This window comes from Tenebrio molitor, chromosome 2 (assembly GCF_963966145.1).
Source record: "Tenebrio molitor chromosome 2, icTenMoli1.1, whole genome shotgun sequence".
NCBI lineage: Eukaryota > Metazoa > Arthropoda > Insecta > Coleoptera > Tenebrionidae > Tenebrio > Tenebrio molitor.
The window spans coordinates 13,922,724-13,943,118 of record NC_091047.1 but is presented as its reverse complement, the minus strand read 5'-3'; the positions used below and the strand labels follow the sequence as shown (position 1 = coordinate 13,943,118).

The 20,395-nt window shown below is 35.2% G+C and overlaps 2 protein-coding genes and 1 long non-coding RNA gene across 3 annotated transcripts in view; all 3 read left to right on the top strand.

Moving 5' to 3' along the window:
• The first annotated feature begins 179 nt into the window (after positions 1-179).
• LOC138123650 (uncharacterized) lies at positions 180-5,893 on the top strand. Its single transcript, XM_069038430.1, has 9 exons — positions 180-607; positions 661-958; positions 1,018-1,154; positions 1,202-1,228; positions 1,281-1,454; positions 1,506-1,845; positions 4,851-5,117; positions 5,165-5,333; positions 5,387-5,893. The coding sequence occupies exons 1-9, from the start codon at positions 366-368 to the stop codon at positions 5,842-5,844; spliced, it is 2,112 nt and encodes a 703-aa protein (XP_068894531.1). The 5' UTR covers positions 180-365; the 3' UTR covers positions 5,845-5,893.
• Positions 5,894-8,970: 3,077 nt separating this feature from the next.
• LOC138123654 (uncharacterized) overlaps positions 8,971-20,395 on the top strand; it is a 145,668-nt gene continuing 134,243 nt past the window's right edge. Inside the window, exons 1-2 of the long non-coding RNA XR_011156874.1 lie at positions 8,971-9,175; positions 9,429-13,740. This is a non-coding gene — a long non-coding RNA (uncharacterized lncRNA). The remainder of the gene's footprint in view (positions 9,176-9,428; positions 13,741-20,395) is intronic.
• Positions 14,552-19,867, top strand: LOC138123645 (uncharacterized). Its single transcript, XM_069038418.1, has 14 exons — positions 14,552-14,867; positions 14,932-15,371; positions 15,426-15,772; positions 15,826-15,962; positions 16,012-16,038; positions 16,091-16,264; positions 16,315-16,654; positions 16,891-17,436; positions 17,489-17,663; positions 17,713-18,163; positions 18,310-18,508; positions 18,562-18,744; positions 18,794-19,157; positions 19,218-19,867. Exons 1-14 carry the CDS (start codon positions 14,557-14,559, stop codon positions 19,472-19,474), a joined length of 3,951 nt encoding a protein of 1,316 aa, XP_068894519.1. The 5' UTR covers positions 14,552-14,556; the 3' UTR covers positions 19,475-19,867.

Sequence of the window (20,395 nt, the reverse complement as noted above, 5' to 3'; positions counted from 1 at the left end):
TGCCCTGAAATTATGCTCTAATTAATGTATTTTAGTGCATTTTGTAGTGTTGGGTTCTTGGGATACAAGTCTACAATTTAAAATCTCCCAATCGCTCACTGGACGAAGTATACCTCCTTTATAATAGTTACTAACTTTAGTCTTGTTTCTATCAGCGCGGACGACGCAAAAAAGTAACTAAACATTTTTAAATGTTGAGGTTAAGTTTTGAAAGGTTGTTTTCATTTTCTTAATTTTGAGGACATATACGGGACATATACACCAGAGACTTGCTACTTGTTTTAAGACGAAAATTAGAGTTCCTAAAAGAAAGGAGTAGGTAGTTATTAAATGTAAGATAATTTTAATGTGTCTTCTTGAAAAACATGGAAAGCAACTTGGTTGATGAAAATTCTACTGATGGTAATCTCAAACCAAAAAAGAGAATCAAGATAGAGCTTGAAGCAGTTGATGAAAACTTTATTGAATATATTGAAAAAGATGTAAAAGAAAATTTAGAAGGGAGCGTAATAAAAGAAGAAGTCTTTATCAAGGAAGATATATTAGCTGAAAATCTAGATGACAGTGAACTTTTACATGAACCATTATACATAAAAACGGAAACAAAGTGAGCTAACTTTTTATTTGAATTCTTTAAATAATACTTTGATATCTTCATAGGCCATTGTTGTCAATAAAGATAGAACCAAATAATTTATCATGGGCATCACCACCAAAAACAGAATTAGAAGTTGATATGTTATGTAAAGAAGAATTACAAGAACATTTTGAGCAACCTCCAGAAGTAAATGTAGTGTTGGGTGTAGAAAATGAGCAAAGTATTTTAATTAGTGAGGACCAAATTCCCATTTTAGCTCAACAAATGAGGCAGCATGTACAAATGTTGACACATAATTTTTTACTGGCATATGAAAATCCAGAATTTTCAGATTTGGCCATGAAGTTTAAAAAAATGCTTGTAAATTATGATATAAAAATTTTAAGAAGTATATAAGTACTTTATAAAATTTTTTTTAGATCAACATAAAAATGGAATCTGAAGGTAAAAAAGCATCTATATATCATGCAATGAATTTAAATGGTGCAATAGAGTTGATTGAAAACTGGGAGCAATTATTTGCAACCAGTAGCAAAGAAGTTTTAGAGTGTAAAGAGTAAGTAAAAATAATGATAAAAACTGATTTAATTAGTTAAATTGTAGATATGTGGAAAAAGTTATGGCAGAATCGTAAGTAACAAAGTTTTTTATTGAATTTTTTTTTAATTCATGTTACTCATAGGATACAGGCAAGGGGAACTGGCACCACTTATATTGTGACTTTTCCACCTCTCCTTCTAAAAACTATCTCTAACAGTAAAGTTTTCATTTATCCTAATTTACTTCCAAGAATTCCATTTAGATCCACAAAAGTTACAAGAACTGCATATTATTTTTTTACCCACTCAGAAGAAAAGTGAGGCTTTTCAATAATATCCTTTAATTGAAATGAAACATATGTTTTTAGTTTAATGGCTCTTTTCATAGAGCAGGCACTTTATTATTTAAAGAATGACCCCTTCCATTTAACAAAATGGAAAAAAGTTAACATGGAACATGTTTGGCACTTGATACATATATTATTAATGCCTCATGTGAGTCCATCAAAAATGAGACAGCATGTTATTAAGAGAAAACGTCCCACTAGTGAAGAGAATCCTATAAAATATTTCTATCGTACTAAAAAGGCGCCACCAGTAGTTCATTATGTTACCCCATTAGATGAAAATAGCATAGTGCCACCATGTAAAAGAAGTGTAGAATCTCTTCCTTATCAATGGCGTGAATACCTGTACCCAAATTACCAGGTTAGTAATATCACAAAATTAAAAAATTGTTGTTTATCAAAGATAGTAATTTGAATTCAACAAAAAAATTAAGCAGCTACGCCGCACGTTTTCAGAAATTTTGTTTTCTATAACCATACCTTATATCAGCGAGATGATGTAGCAGTTCATGAAGATTTACCTTTTACCCAATCACTCACTTTTCGTTTTACTTTGAGCATATTTAGTATTTAAATAATAGTAGCGTCATCCTCACCCTGTCAGGTTTTGTGAACAGATTTGGAACGGAGAATCCAGAATTAATTTTTCTTCTTTCTGGTCTTTACGACCAAAATGTCAAGCCTAGAGTAGGCTTTCAAAGTACCTACAAATTATTTTAACACACGAAACTTACAACTAACAACAACTTTCTATGTGTATTACACATGATGTTTTTGAAATACACGTACAAAGGAAGAACGGTAATTGGTCATGATGAGTAGAAGTGCTAAACCATAAAAGTTCGTTTTCGAAATAAAATTAATTGAAAATTTGATCAGAACTTTCCGTACGCTGCCAAGTTGAAGGTGATGAAACACGTTATTCAACAACAACCGTGATGAGCAGTCTTAGGACAGAGTAGTCCCGGACAAGTCCACCAGTACAACTTTGCGTAATACCCCGCTCACATATAAACACGATTCAGCTGGTTCACTTTCAGGGCTTCCAGCGAGTCATATTTGTCATATTTGGTCATATTTTACGTTAGATGTCATTTTTTGTCATATTTTTGATGAAAACTGGGAATAAATATGACTTTGATCATATTTTTTACCTTCCTACTTATTTTGTTCTACACATTAAAGAATCGTGAGCAAAAAACTACATTCCGTCCAAAAGGAAGCAATTGACCAGTACGCCAAAATACAAAGCTATCACCATAGCTTTGGCAGACAAATGTTTAAAACCAAAATTGCATTTCATTGTAGAAAGTACTTCAACTATTACCCATTTTACTCGATTTTTTCAAAAAGATGAACCTCTAATACAGATTTTGTAAGATGAGTTGTTAAATTTGTTTAACACCATTGTTGCGAAGATTTTCAAGAATAATATTTCTTTTGATATACGTAATGACTCGGAAGCTAAAATTTTTGATGTTGGTAACTACCTTCCTCTTCAAGAGATCAACATTGGAGTGAATACCAGAAAGGTTTTTAATAATCCGGAGTTTAAAGAATTGGATCGCGTTACTTTTTACAAAGGTGTAAGAGACCATAATGTTGCAGTGGCCAAACATATTCTTAAAAAGTCATCTATTAACGACAGCTCATTTTTAAAATATTGCCGTATTTTGCAACCACACCAAATTAAAATCTCTAGTGAACGTCATGTCCAAGCAATAGCAGAGAAATTACCTTTAATGGACATAAATAACACTCTACTTACAAATGAGTGGTCTCTTTTGAAATGTGAAAAATGTGTAATTAATTATCAGACGTGTGGTGAAGGTAACTGCATCGAAAAATTTTGGAAAGACGTTTTCCAAATTAAACATGCAGATGACATCACTCTAAAATATGCTAATATCACGAAAGTGGTCAAGGCGGTTTTGTCTTTATCTCATGGAAGCGCTGATGTGGAGAGAGGTTTTTCAACATCGAAGAGAATTCTAACTGATGATAAGACTGGGCTCTTATGTAGGACTTTGAATGCCCGGTTGAATATTATTGATGGTCTCGCAATGTATGAAAACAGACCCGAATCTCAAAGAAGCTGATTCAAATGGCAACTTTAGCCCACAAAAGTTATCAAGGATATCTGGAGAATGAGGGAGCAAAGAAAAGAATTTGTGAGGAAGAGCATTTAAGAGATCAATTAAAATCCATTCAAACATCAGTTGAAGTCGTCGTTACTGAATCAAAATCTTTGGAAGCTCTGGAGAGTGAATTAAAAACGCGAGAAAGCAATGTCCTCCAACAAAATAAAGCTGCCTGTTCTATATTACAGCAAGCTAGTGAGAGACTTGATTCTGCAATTGAGAAGGGAGACCTAGTAGAGGTCAGAGTAGCCAAAGGTCTTTTGGAAGGTTATCAGCAAATCAAAAATATGGAAACCAAAGATGCTGCTGAAACCAAAAAAATTAGCCTTAATAAACGCAAAAGTGCTTTAATCAATTCGTTTATTAAAAAACGGAAGAAAGAATTCCTTTTTATATTTTGTTAGAAGAATTTTGGTTTGGGACGTTACTGTTGTAGATACACTTGCAGACAGTTACGTATTGAAAACATCTGAAGTCTCAGGTTTTGCCGCTGAAATGGCTTGCAAACGCAAACATAATAAATATAGTTCAATTATTTTGTCAAACTACATATTTAAAGGTTTAGCCTTTGAAACCTTAGGCCCTTGGTGCAAAGAAACAATAGATTTCATTAATGTCATCGGAGACCGACTTATCGCGGAATCAGGGGATTCAAAATCTAAGAAATTCCTTTTTGAGAGGATTTCCCTTGCCATTCAACGTGGAAACGCTGCAAGCATTCGGGGCACTTTTCCAGATTCCGCATTATTATCGGAAATTTTCGCATTGTAAATTAAAAATGTTATTTTATTATAATTGTTAATATTACGGTTTCTTTTTTATTCTAAATCAAATAAACTTGAAGACAAAAAAATATGGTCCTAATTTATTTTTAAGTCATATTTATACATACTTTAGTCATATTTATAGTAGCCAAAGTCATATAATCATATAATTTTTTTACACTGTCGCTGGAAGCCCTGCACTTTAAATAACAGGCGAACCAGCCGAATCGTGTTTATGTGCGAGCGAGGGATTACGCAAAGTTGTACTGGTCGACTGCCCGGTACTATTCTGTCCTAACACTGATGATGAGTAATTTTGACCACAGTTGTCATTTCAACAAAACCAAATTAATTATGCCAATTTTTTACCAGTGGTGTGAAAAGTGCATGGATAAGAGTTAATTTCCCCATTCCGATTTAGATAATTGTATGTATATTGTTTGTTTATTTTTAAATTTTAGACTCCGAGTAATAAACAAACCATTTTATTAATTTTACCCAATGTGCCCAGTATTGGAGTAACTTCTGTAAAACATACAGAGAACTACATAGAAAATAAAAATAATTTGGATCCACGGCAAACCATTTCAAAAAGAAATGATGTGAATGGAAGCAGCAAGAAAGAACAAAATTGCTTTGAAGGTATACGTGAATGTTGCTCTAGTTCTCAAAATGAAACTACTACCAGCACAGCTGTTAATAATAGTACCACTACCGTAACAGAAAAGGTTATTTAATGGCACATATTTACAGGTTTTTAATCATTGGTTTGTAGGATAATCTTGATATTCATGAAGTAACGATAGCAAATTCTGCAGTTAAGAGTGTACCAAAAAAAGAGCCCTCAAGTCCTGAAAATAAACGTGCTAAGTTAAGAGAATTTATTGCTAATCTAGTCATGGCCACTCCCGAAGATTCTGAAGTACAAAATCAAAAAACAGAAAGTACTAAAGATGTTCTGTTACATTTAATGAACTAATTAATATTTGTCTTTAAGTTTTTGCAGATTCTCTCTTTCATAAATTGGACCAAACCTTAATCACAGATGATTACAACAAAATAATAGATATTTTAGGACATCATAATGAAAGTAGTAATGGTGATTTAGTGGGTCTCTATAAAAATGTACAATCAGTTCTTTTTCCTACGTATAAGGAATTAGCAGAAGAATTTCTCCTTTTTCTCACAAGCATCCAAGCCCACAAAGTTGGTCAACTTATGCCATATTTTATGTTGAACGATATGGATAGATTTATGAAAAAGTTGCAAATATATTTTAAAGATCAACCATCACAAATGAAAAAGATTATCAAATGTTTAACAGATCTGTCTCAAAATCGAAATTTAACAATTGAAACGATTAAAACTACAATTTTACCTCTTTTTAAAGGAAATGCAGCATTGCCAGAGTGGTTTTTGCCGCTTTTTCCGTATGAGACTCTCCCAAATTTGTAAATGATCTGATTGATTTTGTTCTGCAATAAAACACTTTTAAAAGATCAAAGATGAGAAGTTTATTTTGCTATAAGTATCGGTATAATTGGCCGCTTGCAGGCGAGGTCGCCGACAGACCGATAACACAATCCCTATATAAAAAAAGGTCGTACTCGAAAACGGCGTGCTCGCCTTCCGGATGGATGTCTCGAAGATACCGGGACAATCAATCCGGTGAGAGACGAGATTTGAACAATAAAATTAAAAAAAAAGAAAAACGTCCGGCTTCTCGAAACTATAACTTAAAGCTATCACTCTAGCCTTGGTCGTCACGGGGTAGTTGACGTCTCTGGAGTTTCCGGTCGTTCTTCGGGAACTTCCTCGGGACCACGGAGGACGACAAAATCCGGGCGTGGAATGGACTCAGCTCTACGGCGCGGCGTTCGTTTTCCGCTCCTCGGCGTCTGGGTTCGGATTCCCTGGACTCTCTTTCTAGCCTCACCCTCTTCGGACCCTCGACCTTCCCGCACCCTCCCCGCTCAACCACTAATCCTTTCAGCCCCTTTCGCACTCCGGCACAGATCTGACCAAAGACAGAAGACTGAAAAGGCCACTGGTTCCCTCGTTTTATAATTTCGCCCTTCTCAAGTGGGACTTTTTTCGTTTTCGGCGGAAAACGGAAATCGCCGCGAGTCGTACACACGGTGATCGAATGTTCGAGAACGATTCGAATTTTTAAAATGTAACAGTAGTTCCTCATATTTTCGGCAATCTTACTAATAATCCCCCGTGTATCAGCTCTTCCGCGGTTTGATAAAAAAAGAAAAATGCTAGAGTCAGAACAGCAATAGGTAACCGATTTGATCGACGCTTAGAGTAACGAGCGCCAACTGATAATCGTCAGCAAATCGTTTTATTAAATTTGTCAAAAATTTTAATCATACTAACAGCATTAGAAACTTGAGTAGGTAGTACAAGACTTGACCCTTGCTTGAAAAATTTAACAAATTGCATTTAAAAAATAACCAAGAAAACGAAGATCTACGAGACACATTCGAATCGGAGTACATATTACGAGGCAATAACATGTGCACAGAAGAAATTCTCAAGCGCGGAACAATGCAGTCTAGCAATAACGCTACCGATACTAAATTACCTACAATTAACTTGCCAAATTTTAACGGTAACTATAAATACAGGTTGGACTTCATCCTACGGGAGCTTTCGTAACAACCTGGAAAAAATACAAAAATTGCACTACATCAGTCGTGCCTCAGGGCAAAAGCTAGGCGAATCGACACCAAGAAGACTAGATTGACTAGAATAGGAGGAATCTAGAAGGCAGGGGTCAAATCCTGCAATTATCATTTTAGACATGATTTTAGAGTTAAGATTGACTACAGTAAGTTCATATTTTCTTTCTAAAACGATGGGTACTGAATACAGCGTTATGCTGTGTAGTGATACAACTGTATTTTTGTATTTTTGATTTTAAATTCGAATGTCATTTGAACGAGAAAAACTCTCGGTGACAAAAACTTAAGATGAATAATATCCCCAAAAAGCGCCCGTACACTAGCACTGTGCGGGGATCACTCAAATTACACTTTTGATTTTGAATCTGTGTTTTTTGAACAGGCCGGTTATAACATGGTTATAATACAGCAGGTCGTGCCAATTGTATGTATTAGCCGTTCACGATATTCGTCAGTTCCTGTCATATGACGTTTCGTTATTAAATATTCGACTTGTCGTCAATTCCGTACCTAATTGATTTTTTGGTTCGACACTTTCAGAATTTGTGAATTTTCTCCTATGTGAACGGATTTTGATAAATGTCACAACTTGTCAAAACGAAACGTCAAGCTAATTTTAAAGATTTTAAACGATTTGGAGCTTTTAAGGGGCTCGTCGAACCAAAAAACGTTGTATTCAACTCGTTCGTGTGTAAATTGGGACTTTTTTGGCACTCGTGAGCCTTTAAAACGCTCGTTTCACTCGCTTTTTAAAATGACCCACATGTGCCAAAAAAGGCCCAATTTACACACAAACTCGTCAAATAAACTACTATAAGTGCAATTAAATTATAACCTTGTAGTGCTCGTTTCACTCGCTTTTTAAAATGACCCACATGTGCCAAAAAAGGCCCAATTTACACACAAACTCGTCAAATAAACTACTATAAGTGCAATTAAATTATAACCTTGTAGTGACCCAGTTTAAAATTTAAATTTTAATTCCCGGTACCGCCACGAGAGCGCGCCAAAGGTGAAGGTACTCAAGGTTGGTAGAACTGACGAATTTGTATAATAGGTTGCCTCGTGGAGGGAGAAAAGACTGGAGATGGCATTTCCTATGCTTCCCATGTTAAAAATCCGAACCCTCTAAAAGCACGTGCAACAACCTTTTATGACCCAGTCCACAATGCGCTAGATAAAGAAGCACAATGCGCCTGGAAGGAAGGCGAAGGAAGCTATTGGCCTAGCGTCTATACTCAGAAACCTTTTATGACTCTGTAGTTTTCGCGGGCCGGTACACTTATTTGAATTAGTACCATCTCCAGTCTTTTCTCCCTCCACGGGTTGCCTCGTTGAAAATTGCGGGGCGGGGGGGAAAGTAACTCGTGACGTAAAATCAACCCAGAAATTTTGGGTGTTCGAATAGAACCCAAGGTTTATAAGCCCCGTGGAGTTTATTGGGGGGCTTTTTGGGCTTTATTCTAGCGAGGGAACACCTAATGCATGATCCGCACACTCTGTCGTAAAAGTTTAGTACACTGTGACGTCACGAGTAACTTTTGCGGGGGGAAATAATTCAAACTATTGCTTTAAATGGCAACGAGGCAACCTATTATACAAATTAGTCAGTTCTACCAACCTTGAAGGTACTAACGAAAAGTCCCTAATAAATTTTTGGAAAATCGTTTAGCGCACCCTCACCACACCGCAAGAGGGCGCAAATGTTTTAAAAAGCCCAAGGCCATCTGAATCAAAAAGCTACGCTTATTAGGCCGTTTCAATTTTCGATTTTTCCATATAAACTTTGTTTTTGTGACATTTCGGGCGGCAGAACCTTTTTGCGCTCCATCTACCGATTTCGAACGCAGTCGATTGAGACTTTTCCACGGCCTCCTAGATTCATAAGAGACTCGTCTCTTATCTTATAAGAGACGAGTCTCTTATGAATCTAGGAGGCCGTGGACTTTTCCTCTTTTTATTTTGAGGTTAAATGTTTAAAACGTCAAGTAAAACATGAGTGCTATAAAATAACCAAGATCCGAGCTTATTTTGGATACATTCATTATTTTGATCGTCGAATTTTCCAAGATGTCTCAAAATTGTTGATTTTGAAGGTAATTTTGTTAAGTTGTTATGTCAAAACCCGTAACCTTTAGCTGAACAGAATCTACATACTGTACACGTTCTGGCTGATATTTCAGACCATCTCGGTACTCTTTTGCTATAATTGTTTATAAGATCCATCAGAAAGATGGCCTTCTCATCAGCGTTTTGAATTATATTATGTATTAAGTTCATATTTTTTGAATTTTTACGTTTCTCTTCCTCTAAATCTTTTAATTTAGCTAAACAATTTGTTCGTTTCAGCTTTTGGGTCAACATTTTGCAGTGGTACTGGAGATTAGCCATATACTCCGCAGAAATACTATTTACTTGAATTGATTTGGATGTGATAGGAATGGTTGGCATGACGAAAGACTCTACAGGATTTTGGGGTACAGGAATTTCAAGCGGAGTTACAGTGGGAAAAATGTAAAAAACAAAAATATTAATAAGATGACAGTAATTAATAACTGGAGGTTCCTGATTATGACTGTGAAAACTAATAAGTAATTGATTGAAAAATGAGAAGAGGAAGCTCATTTTATTTTCTCATATTTCGTGGTTGACTTCGCTTCTATGTAGACATATTTCATGTATCAATAAACACCACAAGTCTGTTTTAATTATAGATACTTACAAAAATAGAAGGAACAGCATCTTTACATAAGCGTCGTCTTTTGGAGGTTGTAATTATGAAGTCTTGTTGAAAATGCCGCTCACAAATTTCTGAGTAATAAGTAATTTTTGTAGTGTCTTATATTACAAATACAAATTAAAAGGTTGTCCTTATCATTGTCTGCATAAATTTGCTTACCGCAAAACGTTTCAAAAGCTTCGAACCATTTTTGTCTTTGTTCCATATTGTTCGGAATTTCAAATAAGCGAACATCTTTTGCCCCACAAATGAAACACGCTTTTACCATTTTATGTAAATTAAAAGGGTAACATTTTAAATTGCCGCCAATATTGTAGCTTTAATTCGTTGATCGGCCACCGAGGGCGCGCCATAAGGTTCTGTCTTCTTTTGTTTCATGGCCACTCTGCAGAAACAATTATCATGGACAATGAAACGGCCTTATAAGCGTAGCTTTTTGATTCAGACGGCCTTGAAAAAGCCAAAACTTTAAAATCAAAGTAATCTCAATAATCTAAAAATTAGTCAAAGCAGTGTCAATCTTTATGTCACTATCTTGTAATTCGAAATGAGGCTGTGTCACGTTCACAAGTAATGTACAGAGTTATTCTAAATGATTGTAGTCGAAGTAGGCCATGCCCATGTTATTACATTTTTGCCGCTTTCATGTGAACTGTCAGTTTTGTCGCTGTCACTGTAATTTTTTAGGTGAAAAGTGCGGTGATGAGATTTTTATTTATTTTTGTTAAATTAACGATTGAATCCAGAAATATTGAGTTGTTTTGCACCCAATTTAACTCCCGTGTGTACTCACTTATTCACATCATTTTGATGTTTTTTTATGTGGAGCGGCAACCATAAATTTTACATTGAGTTTTCACGCCTACTTCGACTACAATCATTTAGAATAACCCTGTAGTACCGCTGCTAAGATTGCTAAATTTTGGTGTTGAGAGAATCAAGCAAAATTAAAAAAAAAAAAAAAACAATCAACAAATTGAAAGAAAAATAATACTTCAAGACCAAGAGATTAGACCATTATTTGATACACGTCATCTTATTAAAGGAATTAGAAATAATAGAATAACAAAAGATTTGGTTTGGGAAGTAAACGAAGAAACTTTAAGTGTGAAATTGGACCATATAGTTAAGGTTTATCTTTATGACTCAGCGTGGGGCGAATGCGAATTAAGAGCCCTCCACAAAATTACGGACATGCAGAAAAGATCCAAAAGATGTCCTATGCAACTCAAGTTTTGAGTCGTCATAATCATGATTAAATCAACTATCACGCTATTAGTTAACTGTGGTAATTTCTAATAACATTGTTGTTAATAATCTAATATATATTTTAACTAACAGGTAGAACAAACCTAAATGGTGAAGAATTGGAAACTGCAAAAACAATAACTTTTTTGACAAACTCTTTGGTAATAATCTGGAGGGAGGGACATTTCGCTCACGTTGCGAGAAACCTCTTACTTGTGGAGTTTACAAAAATCTGGGGCACACAAAATTTTGGCAGGAAGCAGTCCTACACTTACGCAATATGTACCTACTTTGGAAATTTTTTTGGATTAAAAAAACAGCACTTCCGTCCATAAAAAAATTGAATGAAAACATTGGAAGGATTTTTGGATTTATACTAAAATTTAGCAGAAAGTGGCAGGTGTGAGTTTTTTAGTTTGTAAAAAATGTTAATAAGATTCATAATATTTTCAAAATTATATTGAGTAGGTAACATAACTTCGGCCGATAATATTAAAAGCAAAATTTCAACGGTAATTCAAACATAAGTACTGTTACGTTTCCCTGATGGGGAAATTTTCCCAAAATAACGATTTAACAGACTTTGGGTCGAGATGCACTGGAGACTGCTCGAGAGTACAACCTAAATGTGGGGGTGGGTGGTGATAATCGGAAGAAGGTAAACTCCGAGTGGTTTAAACGAAATGAATATATTTTCACTCAGTTCAGCACACGTACAAATCTGATTATTTGACAACAAAAACGTTTCTCACGCTCAATAATTATGTACAAAAATGAAGGGTTGTGCCCTCGCCGCGACAAAAAAAAAGGAAAACTCTCGAAAAATTAATTGAATTCAAAACTAAATTAAAAAAAAAAGGGAGAGCCGGAAGTGAAGCCCGATATCGTCCTCGACGCTATTCTTCTACGCCGCCCACGATCGGCGGGGCCGTTCCCTCGGGCCTCACCTCGTGTCCCAAAAAAAAAGCCAAATTCGAAATAGAAAAGGAAGTCGCGCGGCGGACGAGGACACAAAAGATAAAGAAATAAAATAAACAAGAACTCTCACAAAAAAAAAACTATTATCGACCTGACCGGCCGTTTGCAGGCGAGGTCACCAGCAGACCGATAACTCAACCCGAACAAAAAAATCGTTCTGCCTGAAACGACGCGCTGGCTTCGCTAAAACAAAAAAAATTTTCTTTCACCCTGACCTTGATCGTCACGAGACGGCCGACGTCACGTCTCTGGAGAGCTGGACTTTCTCGGGCCCACGGTAGACGACGAAATCCAGGCGTGGAATTTGACTTCGCACTCCGGCGTTTGGTTCTTCACGAACCTTCCGTCGGGGATCCGTAAATCCGCTCCTGGGCGTCGGGGTTTGGACTTCCTGGACTCTCCACACCCTTTTCTCGCCGTTTCAGCCCCTTTCATAGTCCCACACTGATCTCACCTCTCTGACCAAAGACCAAAGACAAAAAGCCCTTCCCCGCGCTTTCTCCTGTCTTTTATAGTTTCACCCCTCTCAATTCGGATTATTATTATTTTTGGCGGAAAACGTCGTGCGCGTGTTTTTTTTCTTCACTAACATTTTCTAACGGCACTCGACCCGCCATTTTCTTTTTGTTTAACATTACCAGCGATTATTGTATTCGTGATTTATGTTGTTTACTGATATTTGTGCCATTTAACGTGGTTTTATTTTATCGTTATTTAACTTTGCACTTGGTTCTCGTTTATTTGATCATTGTTTAATGTTGCGCTTTGTTTTGTTTATTTTATCATTGTTTAATGTTCCGTGGTGGTTTGTTGAATTTTCGCACCGTTTAATGTTACGCTTTGTTCGATTGAATTAAACTCGGGTTTTCTTTATGTTGTTGTTAAGCACCGCTAGATTTCGGAAGAGTTAAAGTAAAATGTTGTAAAATGTAAGTGCGCCACTATGGGAGTTAGGTTTCAATCAGGAAGTCGTGGGGTTGTTGAGTAAATTTCTGTGGAGGCCACGGTTAAGTTATGGCCGTTAGCGGAGGCGGACCTAAGCCCTGCTCGATGCGGCTCTGGGATGCTGACGTGAAACCTCCGTCGCGGTTCTAGAGATCTTAGGTTTTTGTCGGTAAACGGTTGGTTGGGGAAGGCGGAGCAAGCTCTGCTCGAAACGGCTTAGGATGCTCATCGTACAACCCCGAGGCGCTCTGTCACTCTTTCTTGGTCGGTGAAATAGCCCGACGTTCATTACTAACCTGAGTATCTAGAAACGTCGCTGGTCTCAAGCCGATTCAGATTATTCTTCTGAGTCCCCTCGCGGCCGAGAGTTTGTTACCTCCAGCTTTAAGCTCCCGTCGGCGTACCTTGACCGCGTAGTTACTAATTAAACTTGGAATTGTCATAACCAATTGTAAAATATGAGTATTTTAATACCTGGGATACGGTTTTGGAGAGGGTTTTTATCCGTCCCTGTCTGTGATTATGAATTTGTTACTTGTGTTTTTTTTGCAACCTTTAACTTGTCATTGTTGTTGTCATTTACCCGTTGTGTTTGTTTTAAATGTTGTTGTATAAATATTGTTGTTTGTGCTTTGTAATGGCCTCGCTAGTTAATTTTCTGTACTTTGTTATACTTGGCCCCCGTTAATTTGGATTCATTTCATTTGTTCGCCGAAAATCAACGTTATCACAGGCATTTTTCAATAAAAGGTATATTGCGCCCCTCACGTGTGTTTTATTTGCAGCACTCTTCCAACTCGAACTCTCACCGTTTGCATTCCGAACCTGTTTCCGCCAAAAGGCCAAAAGAAAAACACAACCTAGGGCTCCTTCGATTCGATGACGATCACGAATCACGACCCTAGAATCCCTAGATAAATCACGACCACATTTGTTATTGTGTGCATTCAGCAGAACAAGCCGCTCCGTAGCTGTTGAGTAAATTTCTGTTGAACGCATGCGCCAACAACCGCTACCACTCTGTGGCTACCACTCAACATGTGCTCAACATGTTGGGAGCGGACGCCATTTTATGTAGCGTAAAAATTTTGTGCTACTTTTACGTAGCGGTAGCGCTTTTTCTGCTGAATGCCACCATTGTTACCGTTTTGCGCAGGTTCGAAAATTTGGCGGAAAAAGTAATGTATTCAAATCATTACAACCTAAAATAGATTTATTATGCCAAATCACAATATTGCCAACTATGTCAGATTTTCATAGACAGGTGATATGTATTATCTATGGTTTTGTGTTTAGTCTCCGTTAGCAGAAATAACGTACCGTTAGCATAGTCTATGGTTGGTTAGTTCGTTATCGTTATCGTTAGTTGTGCGATCGTGGTTGTGCGCATGTAATGCAAAATGCAACATCAAACTTTTGGAAATTTTTAAATTGTTGAGGTTAAGTCTTAACAAGTTCCTTTTTATAATTTTAAAAACATTCTAATTTTTGAGACTAAAATTAGACGAAAAAGAGAGAGTAGTTATTAAATGAACGATAATTTTAATGTGCCCTCCTACAGGTAAAATGAAAAACAATCTGGATAATGAAAATTCTAATGATGGACTACAAACTGCTGATAGTCTTAAACCAAAAAAGAGATTTAAGAAAGATCTCAATGAAGTTGAGAAAAAAATCATTGAATGCGTTGAAAAGGATTTAGTAGAAAATCTAGAAGAGAAAGCAGCCAAGGCAAATTTATCAGCTAAAAATGTAAAGAATATAATCAAAGAAGTTATTACCAATGAAGATGTGTTAGCTTATGTTAGAAGTGCTGAAAATCCAGAGGATAACAATGAACCAGTGTATGAACCGAAATACACCAGAGCTAAAACAAAGTGAGTTGCATTTGTTGCAGTTGTTTATTTGAATTTTTTAAATAATACTGTGGGATCTTTACAGGCAATTGCTATCAACAAACACTCAAAATATTTTACCATGGGCATCACCACCAAAAACACCATCAGTGGTTCATATGTTGTTTAATGAAGAACTACAAGAAGATTCATCTGGTGATGAATATGTCCCTGAAAACCAAAGTAATAAATCTTTGTGTGAAAATTCTCTGGATGTATTACAAAGTTCATCTAAAAAAAAGGCAAACATTGCTCTGAGGACACGATCAAAATTAAGCCTCAGTCACACTCCTTTAGAGGTAATAGAAGAAGCATTTATGCCACCAGATATCACAACTGATATGTACAACATGGATTGTGATGATGATGTGTGGAAGGAGTTTTTAAAGACTTTTACTAGACCTTTAGATGAAGTAACAAAGGCAGCAGAAGATGAAGATCATGATCCAGAATATAATGTTTTAGCAGATGAAGAAATTGATGAAGGTGGTAGTGTAATATTTAAATAAAAAATTCAAACTACTATTGCAATTGTTTCAGTGGATAAGGAAGAGTTAAGAGCTGACAGAGCTGTGACAGTCTCTCGAAAAGAATTTAATTGTTTGATGGCAGAACTGTTTGAATTTGCAGATATTTATGAGTCAAACAAATTAAACGAAAAAAGTTCAACAGAAGAGATTTCAGTAAAGAATTTTGAGGAGCCTCAAGAAGTCCAGAATGTAGTGTCTGATGTAGAAAATGAACAAGATATTTTAATAAAAGAGTATCAGGTTGCCATTTTAGCTCAGCAAATGAGACAACATGTACAAATGTTGACACATAATTATCTGCTAGCATATGAAAATCCAGAATTTTCAGATTTGGCCATAAAGTTTAAAGAAATGCTTGTAAATAAATTATGTCATAAAATATTCCAGAATTTCTACAAAAATTGTTTTAGATGGACATAAAAATAGAGTCGGAAGGAAAAGAAGCATCTATATATCATGCAATCAATTTAAATGGTGCATTAGAATTGATTGCAAATTGGGAGCATTTATTTGCAACTGGAAGCAAAGAAGCTTTAGAGTGTAAAAAGTAAGTGAAAATCATTATATAAATTGGTATTTGACTAATTAAATTGCAGATATGTGGAAAAAGTTATGGCTGAATCGTAAGTAACAATGTGTTTTATTGGTATTTTTTAAAAGCTATGTTACTCATAGGATACAGGCAAGGGCAGCTGGTACCACTTACATCGTGTCTTTTCCACCTCTCGTTCTGAAAACTATCTCTAACAGTAAAGTTTTTATTTATCCTAATTTACTTCCAAGAATTCCATTTAGATCCACAAATGTTACAAGAACTGCATATTATTTTTTTACTCGTTCAGAGGAAAAGTGAGGCTTTTTAATAATATCCTTTAATTGAACTGAAACATTATTTTTAGTTTAATTGCTCTCTTCATAGAGCAGGCGCTTCATTATTTAAAGAATGACCCCTTCCATTTAACAAAATGGAAAAAAGTTAATATGGAACATGTTTGGGAATTAATACATAGATTATTAATGCCTCATGTGGATCCAGCAAAAATGAGACAATATGTTATTAAGAAAAAACGTCCCACTAGTGAAGAGAATCCTATAAAATATTTCTATCGTACAAAAAAGGCACCACCAATAGTTCATTATGTTACCCAATTAGATGAAAATAGCATAGTGCCACCATGTAAAAGAAGTCCTGAAACTCTTCCTTATCAGTGGCGTCAATATCTATATCCGAATTACGAGGTTAGTAACATGGTAAAACTAAAAAAAAATGGTTAGTTGCTTAACAAAGATGATAATTTGAATTTGATAAATAAATTGATATTTCAAAAACTGGCGCGTAAATTGTAGCCTGGTTGACATGTGCAACGTGAGTCTTGCCATCTAGGGGGTCTTTCGAAGTACTAATTATTCAGATGTCAGATCTCTTATACATATTATTTATTGTTTAATAGTTTATGGTGGTTTTTAAATTTTAGGAAGAAAAAAGAAAGATTATACAACAACAAAATTACAACTTAAATGATCAGACAATAATAATATCTCCATCATTTCAAATTTGGCCAGTGTTTGCTACAAATTCAGTTCCTGCTTACAATATAAATTTTGCTAAGAGAGTTATTGTGCAGAGAAGAGCTGTTGGCCAGAGAAGAACAGTGTTAAAACAATCAGCTCAGCCCACTGTAAAAAAAGTACAAAAAGTGAAACAGAACAATATAAAGAAAACAAAAATTCCAGAGGATAATAATAACATTTCAACTTTGATTAATAAACAGACTGACAAAATGTTACCTGATATGCCTAATCTTGGAGCAACTCCTATGAAAAATACTCAGAATTTGGATGCACAACAAACTGCTTCAAAACAAAGTGATGCAAATGCGAGCAGCAACAAAGAACAAAATTTATCCTTTAAAAATATCACCACAAGTCTTAACTTTCAGTTTTATAAACCTGAAAGTAATTCTGAAGTTCGTCGTAATTTTGAGGGTATAAGTGCTGCTAGCACTTCTGTGGCAGAAAAGGTTATTCAATACCATATGTTTACAGTTAAATTTTTGAATCTTTGCTTTGTAGGATAATCCTGATGATATTAATGAATTAATGAGAGCAAGTTCTACAGTTAAGACTGTACCAAGAAAAGAGCCATCAGGTGCTGAAAAGAAACGTGCAAAGTTAAGAAGAGAATTTCTTGCTAATCTGGTTATGGCCACTCCAGATGATCCTGAGGTACAAAGTCAAAAAGAGGAAAGTATGGAGGTTATTTTATTATGTTGAATTAATTAATAAGTGTCTTGAAGATTTTGCAGATTCTTTCTTTGATAAACTGAGACAGACATTAACTACAGATGATTACAACAAAATAATAGATATTTTAGCACATTATGATGAAACTAATGGTGATTTTGTGGAGTTCTATAATAATGTACTGTCTGTTCTTCTTCCTAACTATAAGGAATTATTAGAAGAATTTCTTCTTTTTTTCACAAGCATTCAAGCATCCAAAGTTGGTCAACTTATGCCATATTTTGTGATGAAAGATATGGACAGATTTATGAAGAAGTTACAAGTATACTTTAAAGATCAGCCATCACAAATGAAAAAGATTATTAAATGTTTAACAGATTTGTCAGAAAATCCAAATTTAACAATTGATATCATGAAAACTACAATTTTACCTCTTTTTAAAGGAAATGCAGCCTTAACAGATTGGTTTTTGCAAATTTTTCCTTGTGAAAAGCCTCCAAATCTGTAAGTAATTTGATTAATTTTTGTTTATACAATTAAAGTTTTTATTTTGGAAAATTAAAACTGACAGGTTTATTTAAAAAAATGTTAATCATCACATATTCTTGTTTTGAAACAAAACATTCAGCATACTGAAAGTATGTTTTCAGTTTAACAAGTGGACCACACGAAGCCATTGATATATCAAAAGAACTTGCAAGACCACCCGATGAAGATATTTGTGAAACTGTGGTTCTACCAGATACTGAAGATCCTTATGGTGGACCAACTTGTATTTGCACTTGTCATAATGTTGAAAATCCGCAATTTAATTCAAGGACCCAACATTGTAAAAAATGTGGTTTAAAGGTTGAAGATTATTCTAAAATATTCAATTGTTATTTTGGTGACATGTATTTTAGTTTATTCAGGGAAAGATATATATCCAAACAGGAAAAGCATTAAGGCCTGCTGTGGTTTCATTTCTAACAAACCCAGAAAAGGACCATACAAAACGGTTAAGTGCTGAGCAACGTAAACGTAGTGAAACAAGCCCTAGTAAACAAGTTACTTCACCAAATAAAGAAAATCAAACACATGAAGAAGTAACAACCAACAGTCATTGAATATTCTGTTCTATGTGGTTGTTTTTAGCCACGTCACAGTAACGAAAGCGACGATGAATGCGACGGAGGGAAGAAGAAGAATCAACGTTCGGCCAAAACACAAAAACGAAAAGTGAAACATTGTGAAAAAAATGTAACCAAAGACTCTGGAAAAAAAAATCAAAAGGAAGTTGCAAATTCATGTGATAAAGTAAAGTCTGATAACGCCAAATCATCTAGGAAATCCCCAAAAAGACAAACTAAAAAACGAAATATTACCACAAAGAAAACCCCAGAGCACAAACCAGGATCCAACATCGGTCAACAAAAAAGACTTGCGGAAGAACCAGAAGAGCCAGCAGAGTTGGTTGAGTTGAAAGTTAATTCTGACCACAGTGGAGACTCTGAATGTGGTATGATACCACATTTTTTTTTTTTTTTTTTTAAAGTACCATATTTTGATTTAATTTCAGAATTTTGCGATTCGTCTCAAGACAGTGACGATTCTAGCGCGTCAGCAAGTAAAAATCATCACACAAACGATGGTTCAAAAGAGGTGCCATGGACTAGGGAAGAAGATAAAATTATTTTACAAGCTATTCGGCAAAGAAACGACAACGAAGCGACTTTTAAACATATATCTGAAATCCTTGAAAATAGGTCATTATTAGAAATAAAAAATAGGTTTCATAAGTTAATGAGTCTCTTACAACAAATGGCTGCAAAATAAACGTAGTGGTTTTTAATGTAAGGATTCAAGTTTCAATGAGATTTGATGTACCTACCTACTATACCTGTTAAGTATTTTATTTATGGTTTTATTTTATTTTATTTTTTTTTTTGTAACGCAATAAGTATGTAATGCAACAAAGAATCTCATAATAATATTTAGAAATCATTCACCAGCCAAATTAATTTACTGATTGTTTATTGTGGTGATCAACTGTGAATAAGTAAAAAATTGTAAATTTAGATTTTTTCCAATTTATTTTTAAATACACAAAACATTTATTTCTATGGGATTTACAAATTTATGCATGATATTTTCGTATATTGTGTTTGACTCGTAAACTCTAACAGTCTGTACTGAAGCTTGTTGATGAATAATGTTCAGAAGTTTTGATCGTGCGATTTGATATAAACTGGTAACATTATGCATTTGATTTTTCCCACCAATCAATAATACAAATCTGAAAGCATTAAAAAACTCACCCACGTTCACAACTTATAGTAAAACATTGGTATAAAAAGCGATGCAGATTTTTTTTTAAGAAAAGGGTTTTGCCCAGCGAATTATTGTCATATAATATACCAAGGAACATATATTGCCGGAAATTTTTTCGCGCAGTCCTCACACACGAGTGTTTGTAGCAAGAAAATTACACGAGGGCGTCAGCCCGAGGGTAATTTTGAGCGACAAACACGAATGTTGGACTGCAAGAAAAAAATTCTGGCGATATATATCTGTCCCGAGGTATATTCGGAAGAGAATCGTCCGAAAAAAATTTTCCCTAGGTCAATTATATCGGAAATTTTCCGCTTAATTAAATTGTGATTGGTTGCTATTCAAACAATTCGGAGTTGTGATTTGTCAATATAAATCATAAATCATTTGAGGGCGATTCTCAAAAGAATTCCTTGTTCCAAAATC